The sequence below is a fragment of the Bombina bombina genome, chromosome 12 (genome assembly GCF_027579735.1).
Source record: "Bombina bombina isolate aBomBom1 chromosome 12, aBomBom1.pri, whole genome shotgun sequence".
Lineage (NCBI taxonomy): Eukaryota > Metazoa > Chordata > Amphibia > Anura > Bombinatoridae > Bombina > Bombina bombina.
The window spans coordinates 13467305-13488530 of record NC_069510.1 but is presented as its reverse complement, the minus strand read 5'-3'; the positions used below and the strand labels follow the sequence as shown (position 1 = coordinate 13488530).

The 21226-nt window shown below is 40.9% G+C and overlaps 1 protein-coding gene and 1 long non-coding RNA gene across 2 annotated transcripts in view; one reads left to right on the top strand and one right to left on the bottom strand.

The window, feature by feature from the left end:
• LOC128642758 (uncharacterized) overlaps positions 1 to 21226 on the bottom strand; it is a 341511-nt gene that overhangs the window by 29770 nt on the left and 290515 nt on the right. The gene's annotated exons all lie outside the window — the stretch shown is intronic.
• CCDC180 (coiled-coil domain containing 180) overlaps positions 1 to 21226 on the top strand; it is a 289632-nt gene that overhangs the window by 64955 nt on the left and 203451 nt on the right. The window contains exons 14-21 of the mRNA XM_053695554.1: positions 539 to 661; positions 1719 to 1892; positions 2354 to 2469; positions 13506 to 13632; positions 15619 to 16026; positions 16930 to 17165; positions 17309 to 17484; positions 18703 to 18883. Of these exons, the coding sequence (XP_053551529.1) occupies positions 539 to 661; positions 1719 to 1892; positions 2354 to 2469; positions 13506 to 13632; positions 15619 to 16026; positions 16930 to 17165; positions 17309 to 17484; positions 18703 to 18883 (1541 nt within the window). The remainder of the gene's footprint in view (positions 1 to 538; positions 662 to 1718; positions 1893 to 2353; positions 2470 to 13505; positions 13633 to 15618; positions 16027 to 16929; positions 17166 to 17308; positions 17485 to 18702; positions 18884 to 21226) is intronic.

The window sequence follows — 21226 nt, the reverse complement described above, 5'->3', positions numbered from 1 at the left end:
TAATGACATCTATTATAACCGGTATTTTGTCACAAGTGATTTCATAGTATCATGTTAATGATGATGTCATATTTACACAGTGATTATATGATAATTAATCAGTCTGAGATAGACATTTTGATAGCCATTAGCTTGTCATAATATGAAGAACATGGTTTTGTGATGTTATGTAGAATGTCTCTAGACTTTGAAGGGATTATCAGTGATGTCACGGATGGGATGATGTCATTTTATGTGACATCATAGTTGCTGTTATCATTCTTTTTGTACGTTAGATCATCAGAAAATCCTTCAGCAGTGGTCTAAACTAGAAATGTTCAACTACAATCATTCAGGGAAATAATCAGGACAAGAATTAAAGAGCTCCCACAAGGGAGGATCACAGTGGCTGAACTTGATTCACTCAGTGGTGCCAACCTCAGATATTGTAAAATTCTGCCATTTTTGTGACCCATAAATACACTGTTTGGACACCTCAACTATACATATTGTTTATTAACCATTTCAAATACGTTTTTTGCTTTGTGCTCCCTCCCAGGCACAGCTGTGGGATTTGGGCATTTGTAGCTCAGAGGAGGCAGATAACATAACCGCTAATGAGGTCCATCCGCTTATAGAGCAGCTCCGGATGCATTTTGTCAAGGAGCAGGAGACTGTATTGGTACGTATGATGTAGCTCACAAAATACTAAATTCAATTGTATGTTTCTGGTACAGAAGCCATGTATAGTGCCCAGAAGCCTACAGCTAAGGACTGCTGCAGTTCTACTCTGTTTTGTGTTTGGTCCAGACATTGTTTCGCATTCATATAATAATGTTTTTTATAAACATCATCAGCGTCAAGGCTGTTCCCAAAAAATGCGCCGTAAATTACGTTTTTTCCCCCTCCTGTGAATCCTTCCCTGGCTAACCCACAATTTCTCTTTCTGTCCCCGTTTCAGCTTTCTTACTGTATTCTCTTCTTCACCTTCATATAAATAAAACAACGTATCGCCCACACACTTGCTTACACTTATTTAACCCTTTTTATTTCTGAAACTGAAACAAAACAAAATTGTGTGAACAAACTTGGATTAGGGATTAGCTTAACATTGGCAACTATAAAACAACTAATTCTGATTTACCAACCACATAACTCTACAAATCAATGTGTGGTGCAGCCGAGAAACCAATAAAAATGAATATATGATGCCGCTGACACAAAACCAATAACATCTCGCATAAATGTCACCTTTTAGCGTTGTTTGGAGGGCAAGTGTTACACTGAGAAAATACATTGTAGAAAAAACACACCTAGCTATGACCTTGCAGTGTGATAAGTCAGCACGTAGTATTAGAAATAATCACTCTTTCATGTTACCTATTGCAAATGACATAAATGCTGCTGGCCAGTTGCACACGTAGTAATGAGCTGTGTTAAATGGGACCCAGCTTTTGTTACTAATAAAGATGGTTACAGACTGTGTTTTTAAGTAGCGGTTATTAAGCGTTTATTAAACCAGGGACAATTGCCCTGGGACACATTGTAAAACTTCATATGAGAAGGACACACAATCACTTTTACATACAACACATACGGGGTTAAAGAGTATCAGCACTTGCTGTGATAAGGCCTTAGTTACATTTATTAGTGTTTATTATATATCTTTCTTCTGTTGTGTTTTACTTTATGCTGTTATTGAAAATGTTCATATTTCCTTTCTGTTCTTTCAACCCCAGAACGCGTTAGACAACGTATGTAAACAAATGGTCCTTCAGAATGAAAACGTGTTCAGATTCGCCAGCCAGGCTATTGACATATGGGATACATTAGAAATGGGACTCTTGCAACAAGAGAAAGACATACAGCAGAAACTGTCCGTCAGCCAGCAGAAGTATGATGCAGTAAACCAGGTAAGTTGTCTTTGCACTTAAAAGACCCGTCAACACTGTAGATTTGCATAATCAACAAATGCAAGATAACAAGACAATGCAATAGCACTTAGTCTGAACTTCAAATGAGTAGTAGATTTTTGTTCTGACAATTTTAAAAGTTATGTCTTTTTCCACTCCCCCTGTACCATGTGACAGCCATCAGCCAATCACAAATGCATACACGTACCATGTGACAGCAATCAGCCATTCACAAATGCATACACACTTATTCTTGCACATGCTGGTGACTCAAAAAGTTTAAATCTAAAAAGACTGCACATTTTGTTAATGGAAGTAAATTGGAAAGTTGATTAAAATGGCATGCTCTATCTGAATCATGAAAGTTTAATTTTGATTAAGTGTTCCTTTAATATCTTCCCCCCTCTCTCTTTTCATCGGTGTGATCACTTCATAAACTGCTGCGGCCTTTGTACCTGCAGGCAAAAGAATCCGCTCTGGATATGATACTGGACAGACTGCGCCAAGAGAGCTCTCAGGAGCACTTACAGAGCACCTTGGGGAAGGCGCTGGCGTCTCTAGAAGAGATCAAAGCTGGGTCAGTAACGTTTTTGGGGTTTCATGTTTTGTTATCATGTTTAGTAGGGCAGCATACAGTTTATAGAATATTTAACTCGACAGAGAGGGCTTTAGTCACCTTGACCTGGTGTACCCTCCATAACAATAATGAATGAGAGACTTTTTCATGATGGTTTCCCGTGTTTAATAAAGTACAATGCTATAACATATTGTGGCGAGGTCACTATCGCCTAGATTTAGAGTTTTGTCGGTAAAGCTAACGCAGCTTTTTTTCCCAACGCACCCTTAAGACAACGCTGGTATTTAGAGTTGTCTGAAGGGCTGCGTTAGGCTCCAAAAAGGGTGCGTTGAGCCGAATGTACCGCCACTTCAACCCTTAATACCAGCGTTGCTTACGGTAGCAGTAAGCTGGCAAAACGTGCTCGTGCACGATTCCCCCATAGGAAACAATAGGGCAGTTTGGGATGAAAAAAAACCTAACACCTGCAAAAAAGCAGCGTTAAGCTCCCAACGCAGCCCCATTGTTTCCTATGGGAAAACACTTTCTAAGTCTGCACCCAACACCCTAACATGAACCCCGAGTCTAAACACCCCTAACCTTACACTTATTAACCCCTAATCTGCCGCCCCCGCTATCGCTGACACCTGCATTATACTATTAACCCCTAATCTGCCGCTCCGGACAACGCCACAACCTACATTATACCTATGTACCCCTAATCTGCTGCCCCTAACATCGCTGACCCCCTATATTATATTTATTAACCCCTAATCTGCCCCCCCCCCACGTTGCCGCTACCTTACCTACACTTATTAACCCCTAATCTGCCGACCGGACCTCGCCGCCACTATAATAAATGTATTAACCCCTAACCCGCCGCACTCCCGCCTCGCAAACACTATAATAAATAGTATTAACCCCTATTCTGCCCTCCCTAACATCGCCACCACCTAACTTCAAGTATTAACCCCTAATCTGCCGACCGGATTTGCCGCTACTCTAATAAATGTATTAACCCCTAAAGCTAAGTCTATCCCTAACCCTAACACCCCCCTAAGTTAAATATAATTTTAATCTAACAAAATAAATTAACTCCTATTAAATAAATTATTTCTATTTAAAGCTAAATACTTACCTGTAAAATAAACCCTAATATAGCTACAATATAACGAATAATTATATTGTAGCTATTTTAGGATTTATATTTATTTTACAGGCAACTTTGTATTTATTTTAACTAGCTACAATAGCTATTACATAGTTATTAACTATTTAATAGCTACCTAGTTAAAATAATTACAAAATTACCTGTAAAATAAATCCTAACCTAAGTTACAATTAAACCTAACACTACACTATCAATAAATTAATTAAATAAATTACCTACAATTAAATAAACTAAACTAAATTACAAAAAAAAAAAACCCCCACTAAATTACAAAAAAATAAAAAAAGATTACAAGAATATTAGGCTAATTACACCTACTCTAAGCCCCCTAATAAAATAAAAAAGCCCCCCAAAATAATAAAGGTCCCTACCCTATTCTAAATTAAAAAGTAACCAGCTCTTTTTCCAGCCCTTAAAAGGGCGCTATTGGCTGATCGGAACAGCCAATAGAATGCAAGCTCAATCTGATTGGCTGATTGGATCAGCCAGTCGGATTGAACTTGAATCTGATTGGCTGATTTAATCAGCCAATCAGATTTTTCCTACCTTAATTCCGATTGGCTGATGGCGGTGTGCGGTCGGCAGATTAGGGGTTAAAAAAATTATTATAGTGGCGGCGATGTGGGGGGACCTCGGTTTAGGGGTACATAGGTAGTTTATGGGTGTTAGTGTACTTTAGAGCACTGTAGTTAAGAGCTTTATAAACCGGCGTTAGCCCATAAAACTCTTAACTACTGACTTTTTTTTGCGGCTGGAGTCTTGTCGGTAGAGGGTCTACCGCTCACTTCAGCCAAGACTCTAAATACCAACGTTAGGAAGATCCCATTGAAAAGATAGGATACGCAATTGGTGTAAGGGGATCTGCGGTATGGAAAAGTCGCGGCTTGAAAGTGAGCGGTAGACCCTTTCCTGCCTGACTCTAAATACCAGCGGGTGGCCAAAAGCAGTGTTAGGACCCCTTAACGCTGCTTTTGACGGCTAACGCAGAACTCTAAATCTAGGCGTATGTGCGCCCAGCTGTTTAGTTGCCTTAAAGGGACATTAAACCCAAATTTTTCTATCATGATTTAGATAGAGAATACCATTTTAAACAACTTTCTAATTTACTTCAATTATCTAATTTGCTTCATTCTTTTGATATTCTTTCCTGAAAAGCATATCTAGATATGCTCAGTACCTTCTGATTGGTAGCTGCACATAGATGCCTCATGTGATTGGCTCACCAATGTGCATTGCTATTTATTTAACAAAGGATATCTAAGGAAGTAAATTGGAATGTTGTTTAAAATTATATTCTCTATCTGAATCGTGAAAGATTTTTTTTGGGTTTAATGGCCCTTTAAGCACGAGCAGCATGGTATAGGTACATCTGTATCTGGTACACACATCAGACAGCGGTTCTCATATTCCTTAAGCACGAGCAGCGTGGTATAGGTACATCTGTATCTGGTACACACATCAGACAGCAGATGTCGTATTCATTAAGCACGAGCAGCCTGGTATACGTACATCTGTATCTGGTACACACATCAGACAGCGGATGTCGTATTCATTAAGCACGAGCAGCGTGGTATACGTACATCTGTATCTGGTACACACAGACAAGAGATGTCGTATTCATTAAGCACGAGCAGCGTGGTATACGTACATCTGTATCTGGTAAACACATCAGACAGCAAATATCATATTAATTAAGCACAAGCAGTGTGGTATACGTACATCTGTATCTGGTACACACATCAGACAGCGGATGTCATATTCATTAAGCACGAGCAGCGTGGTATACGTACATCTGTATCTGGTACACATCAGACAGCAGATATCATATTAATTAAGCACAAGCAGTGTGGTATACGTACATCTGTATCTGGTACACACATCAGACAGCGGATGTCATATTCATTAAGCACGAGCAGCGTGGTATACGTACATCTGTATCTGGTACACATCAGACAGCGGATGTCATATTCATTAAAGGGACACTAAACCCAATTTTTTTTTCATGATTCAGATAGAGCATGCAATTTTAAGCAACTGTCTAATTTACTCCTATTATCAATTTTTCTTCGTTCTCTTGCTATCTTTATTTAAAAAGCAGGAATCTGATGCATAGGAGCCGGCCCAATTTTGGTTGAGAACCTGGGTTATGCTTGCTTATTGGTGGGTAAATGTAATCCTCCAATAAGCAAACACTATCCATGGTGCTGAACCTAAAATGGGCTGGCTGATAAGATTTACATTCCACGTCAGGAAGTGTGAGCAATCAGTAGTGATGTCATATTCATTAGAAGCATTTGCCTTCAGGAAGTGTGATCATTCTGTAGTGATGTCATATTCATTAGAAGCATTTGCCTTCAGGAAGTGTGAGCAATCAGTAGTGATGTCATATTCATTAGAAGCGTTTGTCTTCAGGAAATGTGAGCATTCTGTAGTGTTGTCATATTCATTAGAAGGGTTTGTCTTCAGGAAATGTGAAAATTCTGTAGTGATGTCATATTCATTAGAAGGGTTTGTCTTCAGGAAATGTAAGAATTCTGTAGTGATGTCATATTCATTAGAAGCATTTTGTCAGGGTTTTTTCCCTGTTGTGTTTGCCATGTGCTGCTGGCAGCCATTTTACTCACCTCTCTTCCTGACTATGGTGCATTGTGGGGGATGCTGCTCAATTCCTGCACGTTCTTTTATGGCCAGACTGGTGTGCATCATCCATGTGAGACAGGATGCAGTCTCAGAATTGTGATGTCATCACTTATTATTTAAAGGGCCTCTGTTCAGTATGCTTTGCCTTTGCGTTGTCTCAGACCTGTTTGTGAGAGTTCCTGTGTATTACCTGGCTGCCTGACGTCCTTCCTGGTTCCTGATCCCTGGCTTGTTCCTGACTCTGCTGTTTTCCTTGTTCCTGATTCCGGCTCGTCTGACTATTCGCTTTGGCTCCTGACTCGGCTCGTCTGACTACCAGCTCTGGTTTTGATTCCTGGCTTGTTATTTGACTTGTGGACTTTTTATTATTTTTTGCAATTAATAAAGGTGTGATTATTTTTGCACTTCTCGTCTCAGTCTGATTCCTGGCACCCTGACATGCCATGAATCCTGATGGTGCTAATAATCCACCTTTACCTGCCATCATTTCCAGGATGGATGTACAGGATCACCAATTGTGTTTGCCATGTGCTGCTGGCAGCCATTTTACTCACCTCTCTTCCTGACTATGGTGCATTGTGGGGGATGCTGCTCAATTCCTGCACGTTCTTTTATGGCCAGACTGGTGTGCATCATCCATGTGAGACAGGATGCAGTCTCAGAATTGTGATGTCATCACTTATTATTTAAAGGGCCTCTGTTCAGTATGCTTTGCCTTTGCGTTGTCTCAGACCTGTTTGTGAGAGTTCCTGTGTATTACCTGGCTGCCTGACGTCCTTCCTGGTTCCTGATCCCTGGCTTGTTCCTGACTCTGCTGTTTTCCTTGTTCCTGATTCCGGCTCGTCTGACTATTCGCTTTGGCTCCTGACTCGGCTCGTCTGACTACCAGCTCTGGTTTTGATTCCTGGCTTGTTATTTGACTTGTGGACTTTTTATTATTTTTTGCAATTAATAAAGGTGTGATTATTTTTGCACTTCTCGTCTCAGTCTGATTCCTGGCACCCTGACATGCCATGAATCCTGATGGTGCTAATAATCCACCTTTACCTGCCATCATTTCCAGGATGGATGTACAGGATCACCGCTTGGATCAATTTCCACTAACCCTGCAAACCCTGCTGACTCGCACTGCACATTTGGACCAAAGTGTCCCGCAAGTTATGGCTGCTCCTGTTTCCGCTGCTGCACCTATGCCTACCAGGAGCATGTCCGGTTCTGCACCTCTACCTCAGCGATATGGATGCGAACCTTTTCAGTGCAGAGGGTTTTTGAACCAGGTGGGCATTTACTTTGAGATGTTACCTCAGGCGTTTCCCTCTGACAGTGCTAAGGTGGGATTTCTCATCTCGTTACTCTCTGACACAGCTCTTGCCTGGGCTAATCCCTTGTGGGAGACTAATAAAACTGTGATTTCAAATTACCCTGACTTTGTGGCCTCCTTTCGAAGGTTATTTGATGTTCCGGCTCGCTCCTCCTCTGCTGCTAAATGACTCATGTCCATTCAGCAAGGTACAAGATCTGTTGCTCAGTATGCTATTGAGTTCCGTACGCTTGCCGCAGAGGTAGGTTGGAACAATGAAGCCCTTGTTTCCGCCTTCTTTCATGGGCTCTCTGATGCGATTAAAGACGAAGTTGCTGCCAGAGATTTACCAGAGGATCTCGAGGCATTGGTGTCTTTTTTTATCCTAATTGACATCAGACTCAGAGAGAGGCCCTCTTTCAAGGAGCGCTTGCGGAAGCCTCCTGTTCCATTGTCTCCTATGTGTTCGTTCCCACCCATGCCTCCCTCTCCTCCCATGCCTCCTGGTCCCGAGTCACCAGTTACTGCTGAGCCAATGCAGCTGGGATTCACGTGTCTCTCCGAGGTGGAGAGGGCCTTTAGGAGGAGGGAGGGGCTCTGCCTCTATTGTGGGTTACAGGGCCACCTTTTGAAGTCTTGTCCTACACGGCCGGAAAACGCTCACACCTAAGGTCCTGTCGGGGGCAGACCTTGGGTGGTTTATCCTCGTCCCCGGAACTGCTTAAGGAGAAACCTTTGGTCACGGTTGTCCTTTCCTGGGTGGACTCCTCCATAGTCACCCAGGCTCTTGTTGACTCCGGTGCTGCGGGCTATTTCATTGACAGTGCTTTTGTATCAAAGCACTCCATTCCTGTTTTGCCTCGGTCCGTTCCGCTTACTATTGAGGCCATTGATGGCAGGCCCCTTCAGCCCACACTCGTTACTCACGAAACTTCTCTGTTGTCCATGTCTGTTGGGGCTCTCCATTTTGAAAACCTCCAGTTCCAGGTGATAAACTCTCCGCATTTTCCGGTTGTTCTGGGTTATCCCTGGCTCCAAAAGCACAATCCCAGTCTCAACTGGCGCAGGTCCGAAATTTTGTCGTGGTCCCCGCAATGTATTTCCACTTGTCTTTGGAAACCAGTTAAAGTCTTGTGCACTTCTTCGGTTTCTCAATTGCCAGAGGACTACCGAGAGTTCCTAGACGTGTTTGACAAGGTGCGTGCTGGTACGTTGCCTCCTCACCGGTCTTACGATTGTGCCATAGACCTGCAACCTGGAGCCATTCCTCCTCGGGGCCCGGGTGTACCCTCTGTCTGTTGCAGAGAATTGTGCTATGGAGGAGTATGTTGCCGATGCTCTGTCGCGGGGGATCATCCGCAAATCCTGTTCTCCTGCAGGGGCTGGCTTCTTCTTTGTGAAGAAAAAAGGTGGCGAGTGAAGACCATTTATTAATAATAGGGGTTTTAATCGTCTTACCATTAAGAATGCTTACCCTATTCCGCTTATTACGGAACTCTTTGACCGTCTCAAGGGAGCTACGGTCTTTACTAAACTTGATTTGAGAGGAGCGTACAATCTCGTTAGGATTAAGGAGGGCCACAAATGGAAAACAGAATTTAACACCAGGAGCGGGCATTATGAGTATCTTGTAATGCCCTTTGGCCTATGTAATGCTCCTGCTGTTTTTCAGGAATTTATTAATGATGTCCTACAAGATATGTTGCAACAGTGTGTTGTGGTGTACTTAGACGACATCCTCATACACTCACCCACACTTGAGGCTCATCGTTCTGATGTTACACGGGTTCTTCAGAGACTACGTGAGAACGGCCTGTTTTGTAAACTCGAGAAATGTGAGTTCCATCAGACTCTTACCATTAAGAATGCTTACCCTATTCCGCTTATTACGGAACTCTTTGACCGTCTCAAGGGAGCTACGGTCTTTACTAAACTTGATTTGAGAGGAGCGTACAATCTCGTTAGGATTAAGGAGGGCCACAAATGGAAAACAGAATTTAACACCAGGAGCGGGCATTATGAGTATCTTGTAATGCCCTTTGGCCTATGTAATGCTCCTGCTGTTTTTCAGGAATTTATTAATGATGTCCTACAAGATATGTTGCAACAGTGTGTTGTGGTGTACTTAGACGACATCCTCATACACTCACCCACACTTGAGGCTCATCGTTCTGATGTTACACGGGTTCTTCAGAGACTACGTGAGAACGGCCTGTTTTGTAAACTCGAGAAATGTGAGTTCCATCAGACTCTTACCATTAAGAATGCTTACCCTATTCCGCTTATTACGGAACTCTTTGACCGTCTCAAGGGAGCTACGGTCTTTACTAAACTTGATTTGAGAGGAGCGTACAATCTCGTTAGGATTAAGGAGGGCCACAAATGGAAAACAGAATTTAACACCAGGAGCGGGCATTATGAGTATCTTGTAATGCCCTTTGGCCTATGTAATGCTCCTGCTGTTTTTCAGGAATTTATTAATGATGTCCTACAAGATATGTTGCAACAGTGTGTTGTGGTGTACTTAGACGACATCCTCATACACTCACCCACACTTGAGGCTCATCGTTCTGATGTTACACGGGTTCTTCAGAGACTACGTGAGAACGGCCTGTTTTGTAAACTCGAGAAATGTGAGTTCCATCAGACTCAAGTAACCTTCCTAGGTTATGTTATCTCCGTTGCAGGGTTCTCCATGGATCCTGACAAGTTATCTGCAGTTCTGCAGTGGCCTCGCCCAGTTGGTCTTCAGTCTATTCAACGTTTTTTGGGGTTCGCCAATTACTATAGAAAGTTAATTAAAAACTTTTCTTCCTTGGTCAAACCTATCACAGACATGACCCGTAAAGAGAATGATCCACTCCATTGGTCACCAACTGCCATTAAGGCCTTTGATAGTCTTAAGACTGCCTTTGCTGCCGCTCCAGTTCTGGCTCATCCTAACCCTGTCCTGCCTTTCATTCTTGAGGTCGATGCGTCTGAGACTGGAGTAGGTGCCCTCTTGTCTCAATATTCTATGCCTGACTGTTCCTTGCATCCGTGTGGTTTCTTCTCTAAGAAATTGTCTCCAGCGAAGTGCAATTATGAAATTGGCGACAGGGAATTACTGGCCATAATTTTGGCACTCAAGGAATGGAGGCATCTTCTCGAGGGTACTAGCATGCCAGTGCTCATTCTTACTGACCATAAGAATTTAACTTATCTATCTGAAGCAAAACGTTTGTCGCCCGACAGGCCAGATGGGCGCTATTTTTGTCTCGGTTTAATTATGTGGTCTCCTACCTGCCTGGTAGTAAGAATGTTAGGGCTGATCCCCTCTCTCGACAATTTTCGCCTCTGTCCAAGGAGGAGTCTGTACCTACTCCTGTTATACCTCCTGACCATATTTTAGCTACCATACATACTAATTTGACTTCTCTCTTGGGGGAGGAGATCCTGGCTGCACAAACCAATGCACCTCCTGAGAAACCTAGTGGTAAGTGTTTTGTTCCTGAGAATCTTCGAACTAAACTTTTGCACACTTACCACTATTCTAAAGCCGCAGGTCACCCAGGCAAGAACCAAATGATTTGGTCTGTCACTCGACAATTCTGGTGGCCAGGTCTTCATTCTGATGTTGCTGCGTATGTTGCCTCCTGCTCAGTTTGTGCACAGAATAAGACTCCTCGAGTCTTCCTGTGGGTCTTCTTCAACCTATTGCTAATGGTGAGCGTCCTTGGACACATCTTTCCATGGACTTCATTGTCGAGCTCCCTGTTTCTAATGGCAATACTGTTATCCATATGGTGGTTGACCGTTTTTCTAAAATGTCACATTGCATTCCCTTGAGGAAGTTGCCTACCGCTCAGGAGCGTGCTTCAATTTTTGCCCGGGAGGTCTTCCGTTTACATGGGTTACCCAAGGAGATAGTGTCGGACTGGGGTAGCCAGTTTGTATCCAGATTTTGGCATTCCTTTTGTGCTCAAATGGGGATCCAGCTTTCCTTCTCCTCAGCATATCACCCTCAATCCAATGGGGCTGCGGAACTGTCTAATCAAGCTCTGGAACAGTTCCTCCGTTGCTATATCTCAGATCACCACAATAATTGGTCTGAACTGTTACCTTGGGCAGAGTTTGCCCGTAATAGTGCTATTAATGCTTCCTCCAACTTATCCCCGTTCATGGCAAATTATGGGTTTCAACCATCCTTGTTGCCCGATTCATTCATGTCTCAGTGTATTCCGGCTTTGGAGGAGCATCTCCGGCAACTCCGTTCCACATGGGTGCAGATTCCCGCTTGTCTGACTATTCGCTTTGGCTCCTGACTCGGCTCGTCTGACTACCAGCTCTGGTTTTAACTCCTGGCTTGTTTTTTGACTTGTGGACTTTTTATTATTTTTTGTTATTAATAAAGGTGTTATTTTTGCACTTCTCGTCTCAGTCTGATTCCTGGCACCCTGACATGCTGGTACTCAAAGACTGTGTATTCTAATGACATCTGTTCTAGGCGCCTCTACACCTGGTGCGTATAGTGAGTTGGTCTTTATGTTACTAATCTGACCAACCACATAGCGTATCACTGTTAGACACAGGAGTTAACTAATGCTGGTACTCACAGCCTGTGTATTCTAATGACATCTGTTCTAGGCTCCTCTACACCTTGTGCGTATAGTGAGCTGGTATTTATGTTACTAATCTGACCAACCATACAGCGTATCACTGTTAGATACAGGAGTAAACTGGTGCTGGTACTCACAGCCTGTGCATTCTAATGATATCTGTTCTAGGCGCCTCTACACCAGGTGCGTATAGTGAGCTGGTCTTTATGTTACTAATCTGACCAACCATACAGCGTATCACTGTTAGACACAGGAGTAAACTGGTGCTGGTACTCACAGCCTGTGCATTCTAATGATATCTGTTCTAGGCGCCTCTACACCAGGTGCATATAGTGATCTGGTCTTTATGTTACTAATCTGACCAACCATACAGCGTATCACTGTTAGAAACAGGAGTAAACAGGTGCCAGTACTCACAGCCTGTGTATTCTAATTGCATCTGTTCTAGGCTCCTCTACACCTGGTGCGTATAGTGAGCTGGTCTTTATGTTACTGATCTGACCAACCATACAGTGTATCACTGTTAGACACAAAAGTAAACAGGTGCTGGTACTCACAGCCTGTGTATTTTAATGACATCTGTTATAGGCTCCTCTACACCTTGTGCGTATAGTGAGCTGGTCTTTATGTTACTGATCTGACCAACCATACAGCGTATCACTGTTAGACACAAGAGTAAACTGGTGCTGGTACTCACAGCCTGTATATTCTAATGACATCTGTTCTAGGCGCCTCTACACCTGGTGCGTATAGTGAGCTGGTCTTTATGTTACTGATCTGACCAACCATACAGCGTATCACTGTTAGACACAGGAGTAAACTGGTGCTGGTACTCACAGCCTGTGCATTCTAATGATATCTGTTCTAGGCGCCTCTACACCTGGTGCGTATAGTGAGCTGGTCTTTATGTTACTGATCTGACCAACCATACAGCGTATCACTGTTAGACACAAGAGTAAACTGGTGCTGGTACTCACAGCCTGTGTATTCTAATGACAACTGTTCTAGGCTCCTCTACACCTGGTGCGTATAGTGAGCTGGTCTTTATATTAGTAATCTGACCAACCATACAACGTATCACTGTTAGACACAGGAGCAAACTGGTGCAGGTACTCACAGACCATTTATTCTAGTGACATCTTTATTGCAAATTAATTTTTTATAAATTATATGTTCTGTCTGGTTTGATTAGTAATTTATATCAGGTTAATTGAAATGTATTGTCTGTCTGTATATTGTCATCTTTGTTTTGTTTTTTATTATTATTTTCTATTTGTTTTTTGCTTGTTATTGTCCTCATTAAAGACCCCTAAGCTTTCTGAATAACAAATGGTTATTTGCTTTTCAGGTATGAAATGTTTAATGAGGAGCAGTCGGATATAATAGACTCGTATCCAGCCATGGTCCTAGGGGTACTAAGGTCATACAGCTCTGCTGTTAGCGAGTACTTTGGCGTTAAGGAAGTGTACGGACAGGTAACAGCACAGCTTGGCACAATGTGATTCTGTACGCAGCTGTCATCATCACACATAACAGCTTTGCAAAGATAAATAGACATTTGATCAACAGTGTAGTTAGAGTTATGTGAAGGAGAGACACCTACATTACAAATTAATGCTCAACAACCCCCTCCGAGTTTAATCATTAAGCCAGTAGGGACATTTGTTGCAGTGTGGGGAACCTACTTTACCTACTTTACAGCTGATGCACTGTAGTGTATCTGAGCTGTTATGGAGAGCACTGAGTTCCTCTTCGTATGTTCTTGACAGTGGTCCATCAAATCTCCCAACCTTCCCACTCACGTCTACAGATTCCCAAAACATAAGCGAAAACAATGTGGATATAAATCCACAGTGGCTCCCTGGTTTGAACACATTTGATTGCAGTTTGTGATAATAAAGATATAAATATTGTGTTTACGTGACAAACCAATCATGTATAGAAACCCACCCTGAAAGCAGATGAGGTCTGCCTGACCCAGTTGTCCTACTAACCACAAGTGGTCAAGTTCACTCTGAGTGTTTCCAAGTAGTTGTGAAATCTAATATTTTATAAGTATTGAAAGTGTCTCATTGCAGCAGTTACTGCTAACACAAACCAAGCCTTCATTGTGCCTCATATTATCCAGTTACAATGTGACAAGTCAGTTGTGAGACCTGTCATTTTCCTGATGGGGGTCCCTCTCCTATCAATATGCAAAGGACATATATACTGATTGGCAAATTGCACAGCAGTGATTAATAGACCAGTGAGGGTGCCAGCTGCCTTATTCTAACTTAATCCTTTCTTTACTAAGTTTTTTTAAACATTGTGACTGTGCAATTATGGTGCTATCTAAGCTCTGTATATGGGTCCTGTTCTGCAGGCCATCTGGGTTTATATGACCCAAGGACTGGTTCTATTGAATAAGCATTATCTGTTCTATCATAGTAACTCTGGACTTATTTGTATATAAGTAATTAACTATTTAGGTATAAAACAATACTTTATAAACACTGTATAAATTATTTAATCTTTGTTTGGACAGGGGATAACTAGCTTTTTCCTTTGTATCCATATTAACAATAATGACTGTGGCTTACGGTTTACTTTAAAATATAATAAAAAAAATCATTTTTATTTTTTACTTAATTTTGAGGGGTGATAGCATAAAGGCACAGTGGAAACCATCAATTTTCATTCAATCCTACTCATGAGAATTTATCATCAACCTCATATGCCCTTGGTTTTTGCGATGGGTCAGTTTATTAGATTAAATGCATTTGATCCAGTCTCTCTGTTTATCAAGAACATTCTAGTTGTTTTGTATTGTGTTTTTATCTCCGACATAAAAGGATCTATAGCACCCATAGTTAAACATTTCATACAGACTCATGGTAAACAAATCCCTTTAAATTAAATGCTCTTGAACAGGGTCACACCCCAAAAAGAGGTGGTAATAGACTTAAATTGCTAGAAAAAAATGAAGTGCTTTGGATAACGACAATGCAAACCTGGTTACCACAGGGCTTGAACTCATTCTTTTTTTAGAATAAAGTATATTGACCTTTGTTGTGCACATTTTCTATTATGTGTCATTATTTCTATTCAACACACTACACCAATGGTTTAATTTGATTTTATAATTGTCCAATACAATTTTAGTGCAGTGTATTAAAGGTTAATGATGTTCTTGTGTTGGGGTCATCCTATGCTGAAATACGTCAGGACCTGCACATGTAGTTGGTTTGATGTTTTTCATGTTACTCTATGTCTGATGTGGTGATTACATTTACCTACCTTTGGTGCAGTGGACCACTTCCTTATTTGTATGTGTGGTCACGTAACACTTACAAGAGATAGCTTCAGTTGCCAGGTGGCAAATGTGTCTTAGAAGCTGATAATCTTATTTAAAGTTATCCCAAATATGAGGTTAATACTAAGGGGATCTACTGTACAATATAATTTATCTTTTTATACAGGAGATTGATTTAAATGATGATGATTTAAAGCAAATACACAACAAAGCCTATGTACCTAAGAATGGAAAATTAGACCCTCCAGAAGAGATGACATCAGGGGGCATCTACAGTAAAATAGAGAGGGGTATGCCATCACCTGAACCACTGCAGGAATTACGTGACACAGCCAAGCAGCTTCCCCAGGAAATCCCAGGAGGTAGAGCTAGTGACAGATCAAACAGTAAAACCAAGGATGAGTCTTTGGTGGAAGTTGTGCAGGAAAATGGAGAGCGGACTTTTGTGCAGAACCAACAGGAGGAACGGATCGATGCGCCAGCTCCTGACACCCTTGTGTATCAGCTTCCTGATGTCACAAAGACTGATGAGGCTGATCTTCTTAAAGTGACACAGATGAACCCACTAACATATGTATGTAATATTCTACTTACAGTCAACATTGCACCTTCGTTTTATCATTTTCTTAAGCTTGATTCCTCTGGTGTTTTTATAATTAATTAATTTGAGGAACCATTCAGGGATCTGTGCCCTGCACTCACACATCTGGACCGCTGGTGACAAGGATATGATCAGTAGCTGGTTTACTTAATTATAGCTCTCAGCCTGGTACTTCTCACTTTATCACCACTGCCATAACCAAAATTAAAGGAATATGGAGCCTAGCATTTTACATCCATGAATTAGACCGCATACAATTTTAGGGAACTTTTCATGTTACAATGTCACCTGAGGAATGTTTTAACTTTGTAAATCTGAATTGTTAGAGTTAATATTTTGCCATACATTCATTACTGAACATTGTTACCGTATATCTGTGCTGTAACAAGGTATATACACCACACCTGGCCAGTTTGCAGGATAATAGGACAGTCAGGATAACCTTTAGGCAAGCTGTTCATATCACGTTGTCAGTTACCATACAGCTGGTTTACTTAATTATAGCTCTCAGCCTGGTACTTCTCACTTTATCACCACTGCCATAACCAAAATTAAAGGAATATGGAGCCTAGCATTTTACATCCATGAATTAGACCGCATACAATTTTAGGGAACTTTTCATGTTACAATGTCACCTGAGGAATGTTTTAACTTTGTAAATCTGAATTGTTAGAGTTAATATTTTGCCATACATTCATTACTGAACATTGTTACCGTATATCTGTGCTGTAACAAGGTATATATACCACACCTGGCCAGTTTGCAGGATAATAGGACAGTCAGGATAACCTTTAGGAAAGCTGTTCATATCACGTTGTCAGTTACCATACAGAATTAATGTTTATCTCTGTATAATATATGTTGACGATTTTGCAGCAAGAGGAAGGGGTTGGAGGACACGTGACCCACAAAATATTCACTACGTCTAGAGGAAACAGATACACTGTCCTTCTCAGAGAAGAGGATGATGATGAACTAAATTCCATATCCTCAACAGAGCAAGTGAAGGTTGAACAAGTTTTCCTGACCGAAGCAGCATCAGAAGACAAAAACAAACTGAATCTGGATATAATAATCGTATCAAAGAATCTCCTATCAGATTTAAAAAAGATGTACGTTTCTGCCATATTAAAACATAAACAATTAATTGTGTTCAAAATAATATATAATATGTGTTAGTATATGGTGGTTCCGCCATCATGTTCTGGTCTTGATCTCCTTGCATCGTTATTAATCTTTAGTCTTTACCTTTCAGCCTCCGACTTGGTTTTTACGAGCACCTAGAGGGCTGGTATGACGAAGCAATCTCAAAATCTCTCAGCATTGTGATTGCTAAGAAGGAGGAGCTGAAAGCTGAACTCAATCTGCGATATCACATGCATGAGCCGAGGAGCCAGCGTATAGAAATGGACATCCATAATGTCAGAGCTGGTGTGGCCCTCTCTCACTTATCTCCTCATTTTAGGTTTCCAATTGACTCTTATCTAATTTTCTTTGTTCTCTTGTTATCCATCTAGCTGTTTCTCACTGTCTCACCCCAGTAAAGCATTGCTCTCCTTCAACAAAAGATACCAAGAGAATTAAGCAAATTTGATAAAAGAAATAAATCTGAAAATGTTATGCTCTATCTGAAACCCAAAAGTTTTCTTTCATGATTATGTGCCTTTACGGTTTATTTCTCAGCTCTGTATGTTTATTTTATAACATTGTTGCTGTGAAGAAGGGGCCTGTTATTTCTTCAGATACAAATTCACAGTTCTGAGAACTACAAAACCAATAATATGTGATAATATATTCAAGATATAAACATTTTCCAAAATAATCTGATGGAAACCTCTGGGAGAGCATAACACTGAATGGGTTAATGGAATAATTTACAAAATAAATAAAAAAATAAAAAAATATTACAGCCATGAACACACTGCATCTTGCTATATAATTAAAAGCTAATCTATATTCCAGGGTTAATAACCTTTATATTATAATATTACTTAAAGGGACACAGAACCCAAATTTTTTTCTTTTCTGGTTCAAATAGAGCATGCAATTTTAAGCAACTTTCTAATTTACTCCTATTATCAATGTTTCTTCATTCTCTTGTTATCTTTATTTTAAAAAGAAGACATCTAAGCTTCTTTTTTTGTTCAGAACTCTGGACAGCACTTTTTTTTATTGGTGGATGAATTTATCCACCAATCAGCAAGAACAACCCAAGTTTGTTCACCAAAAATGGGCCGGCATCTAAACGTATATTCTTGCATTTCAAATAAAGATACCAAGAGACTGAAGAAAATTTGATAATAGGAGTAAATTAGAAAGTTGCTTAAAATTTCATGCTCTATCTGAATCACGAAAGAAAAAATTTGGGTTCAGTGTCCCTTTTAAATAGAAACCATCTTTAGATTGTTTTTTTTTTTTCTCAAACAGCATTTTATTTAAAAAACAAAACAAAAAACTTTCAATCTGATTTAAATAAAAATAATTCCAATTTTTGGATTTTTTTTTAAAATGATTAATTTTTATCCACCCTGTAGAGTGTATCTGTCCGCAATATGCAGCTTACATATTGTGTAAACAGCAAATAACTAATAGAGCTGCTGATATAACGTGTAGGGTTGTTAAATAAAACGGTGTGGGATTGTTTTGCAGCGGAGCTTGTGCACCATTCAGAACGTGTCACGCATCACTGTGCTGGGGTAGACGCAGAACTTAAACACCTAAAGGCTCAGACCTCAACCCTCATTGAAAACACGAAAAAGGGGACATACAACTTTCGCAGCGGAATTAGTTCTATGGAGAAGACTTTCCTGGGCAGTGCCAAGTCTGACAAGTAAGGAAACATAGTAGCCCAGTGGTGTGAAGAATTGTATTATTTTACTTTCTGTTTATAAAAATCAATTCTCAGCACTCTTAATGAATATAATATATGTTTATTTATCATTTTATTCAAAAATGAAATAATGGTATCTGCCCACCATACTCTTCATTCACACAGATCATGCTCACCAAAAAGAAAAAATTGTTATATAGAACCCTAGGCGTCCCTAGGGGAAAATGATGCTGTCAGTGTCACGAAAAAAGTTGAGGCATAACGGATAACATAGGAATGTCCCAAGAAGTAGTACACACTTTAAATTTGTCTTGGTGCCATGTAGAAAGTCCAATTTCCTCAAATGTATATCTCTTTCAAAGTATCTTACAACTTATATGCTGTGCAGGGAATTGTCGTTAGTCAACAACGGTCACAAAAAAACATATGTATAGGAAGTTCCTATAGAGGTAATGGTCACATATAACTGATCCACATAATAAGAGAAAACAATCCTTTATCACCCATACACCCTAATAGATGTGGTCTGTATCACCCTTTAAACATTAATCTGTACCGCTTTTAGCATTTTTCATCCGTGTATATCTATTCAAGTTTTAGTGTATATAAGACACTTATTAGACTTTCAGGCTTTCTTCAATAAATTGCCGTTATATATACATCTCTTATGCAGAGGGTTGGAATCAACAGGTGCAGCGAGACTTTATGACAACCATCAGTAGGTAACTTATACTCACAATCACCTCGTAACTCGACCAACAGTATCACAGGCAAGTATCAGTGTGCTTTTCAGTGTATACAGACCGTATAAGGGATGGCGACGGTATCCTGCAACAAACAATCCGATAACGGAACTCCGTGACCTTTAGACCCCGTGACCACTTGACTACGTGACGCATCAATGACACACTCCGATGCGCGTTTTCGGGACTCTTCATTAGGATGAGACCTAATGAAATTCTATTGGCTATTCAAATCACCAGTAGAATTTTAGTAGCTCTCATCCTATTGGCTGATCTGAACAGCCAATAGGATTTCAGTAGCTCTCATCCTATTGGCTACTTTAAATTTCAAGAATCAAATTAGCCAATAGGAATTCAAGGGATGCCATTTTGAAAAGGCTCCCTTGCATTGATAATCCAGTGTACGGCGGTGACCGTATGAAGAGGACGCTCCGCGCCGGATGTCTTCAAGAATGGATCCGCTCCACGCCGCCAGGATAAAGATAGAAGACGCCGCCTGAATGAAGATAGAAGATGCCGTCTGGATGAAGACTTCTTGCTGCCTGGATGAGGATATATGTCCGGACTTCAGAAACTGGGAGTGGATCTTCGGGGGTTAGTGTTGGGTTTTTTTTTTTTTTTAGATTAGGGTTTGGGCTTTTTTAAAAGAACTGAATGCCCATACAAATGCCATTTTCAGGGCAATGGGTAGCTTAAGTTTTTGTTAGAGTTAAGTTTTCTTCTTAAAGACACGATGAGTCCACGGATCATCATCCTTACTTGTGGGATATTCACCTCCTGGTCAGCAGGAGGGGGCAAAGAGCACAACAGCAGAGCTGTTAAATAGCTCCTCCCTTCCCTCCCACTCCAGTCATTCTCTTTGCCTACATTAGTGATAGGAAGAGGTAAAGTGAGGTGTTAGATTAGATTCTTCAATCAAGAGTTTATTATTTTTAAAGTAGTGCTAGAGAATGCTACTTTGTCCTGGGGTGTAGCCGTAGTCCATATCAGTCTCTACAGTAGAGCTTTTGGTGGCTTTAGAGCAATGGGAACTTGTGGGACATAATTCTCACTGTGCCTCCCATAGATTGTTTGCTGCCCTGTTTGTTAAAGTCTGAGGGGAGAGAATATACTCAGTACTTTTTTGTTCCACAGGCCAATGTGAGGGAGATGACCTCGCAAGCCGGGTGGGCTGCCTTCCTGCCGGGCAGCTTTCTAAGGAAAGTGCTAAATTATTTTTTTTTCTGGAAAGGATGCATACACAGAAAAATGTAGCACTCTTTATCTTTATAAAGGATACTAGATACATTGGCCCTAAGAGGGAGGGGGGACATGTTATCTGGCAGTGAATGCAGGCACTGGTGGATGAGGTGAAGTGTTTTTATGATCTGGCATACTTGCAAACTTCCAATGGTTTATTTTATTTATTTGCAGCCGTCTGGGTGGTTTATACTGTTGTTTGTACTCAAGTGTGGGTAAACAGATTAGGCGTAATGCTACCTCTGTGGGCCTTATTTCATGTTAATTGGCCGACTGGGAGGTTATTTGGTACTATTGCAATGTTGTTCAGCATGCCTGTATTTTCAACTATGAGCGCGGCTTCTGCTTTCTTTACTTGCCG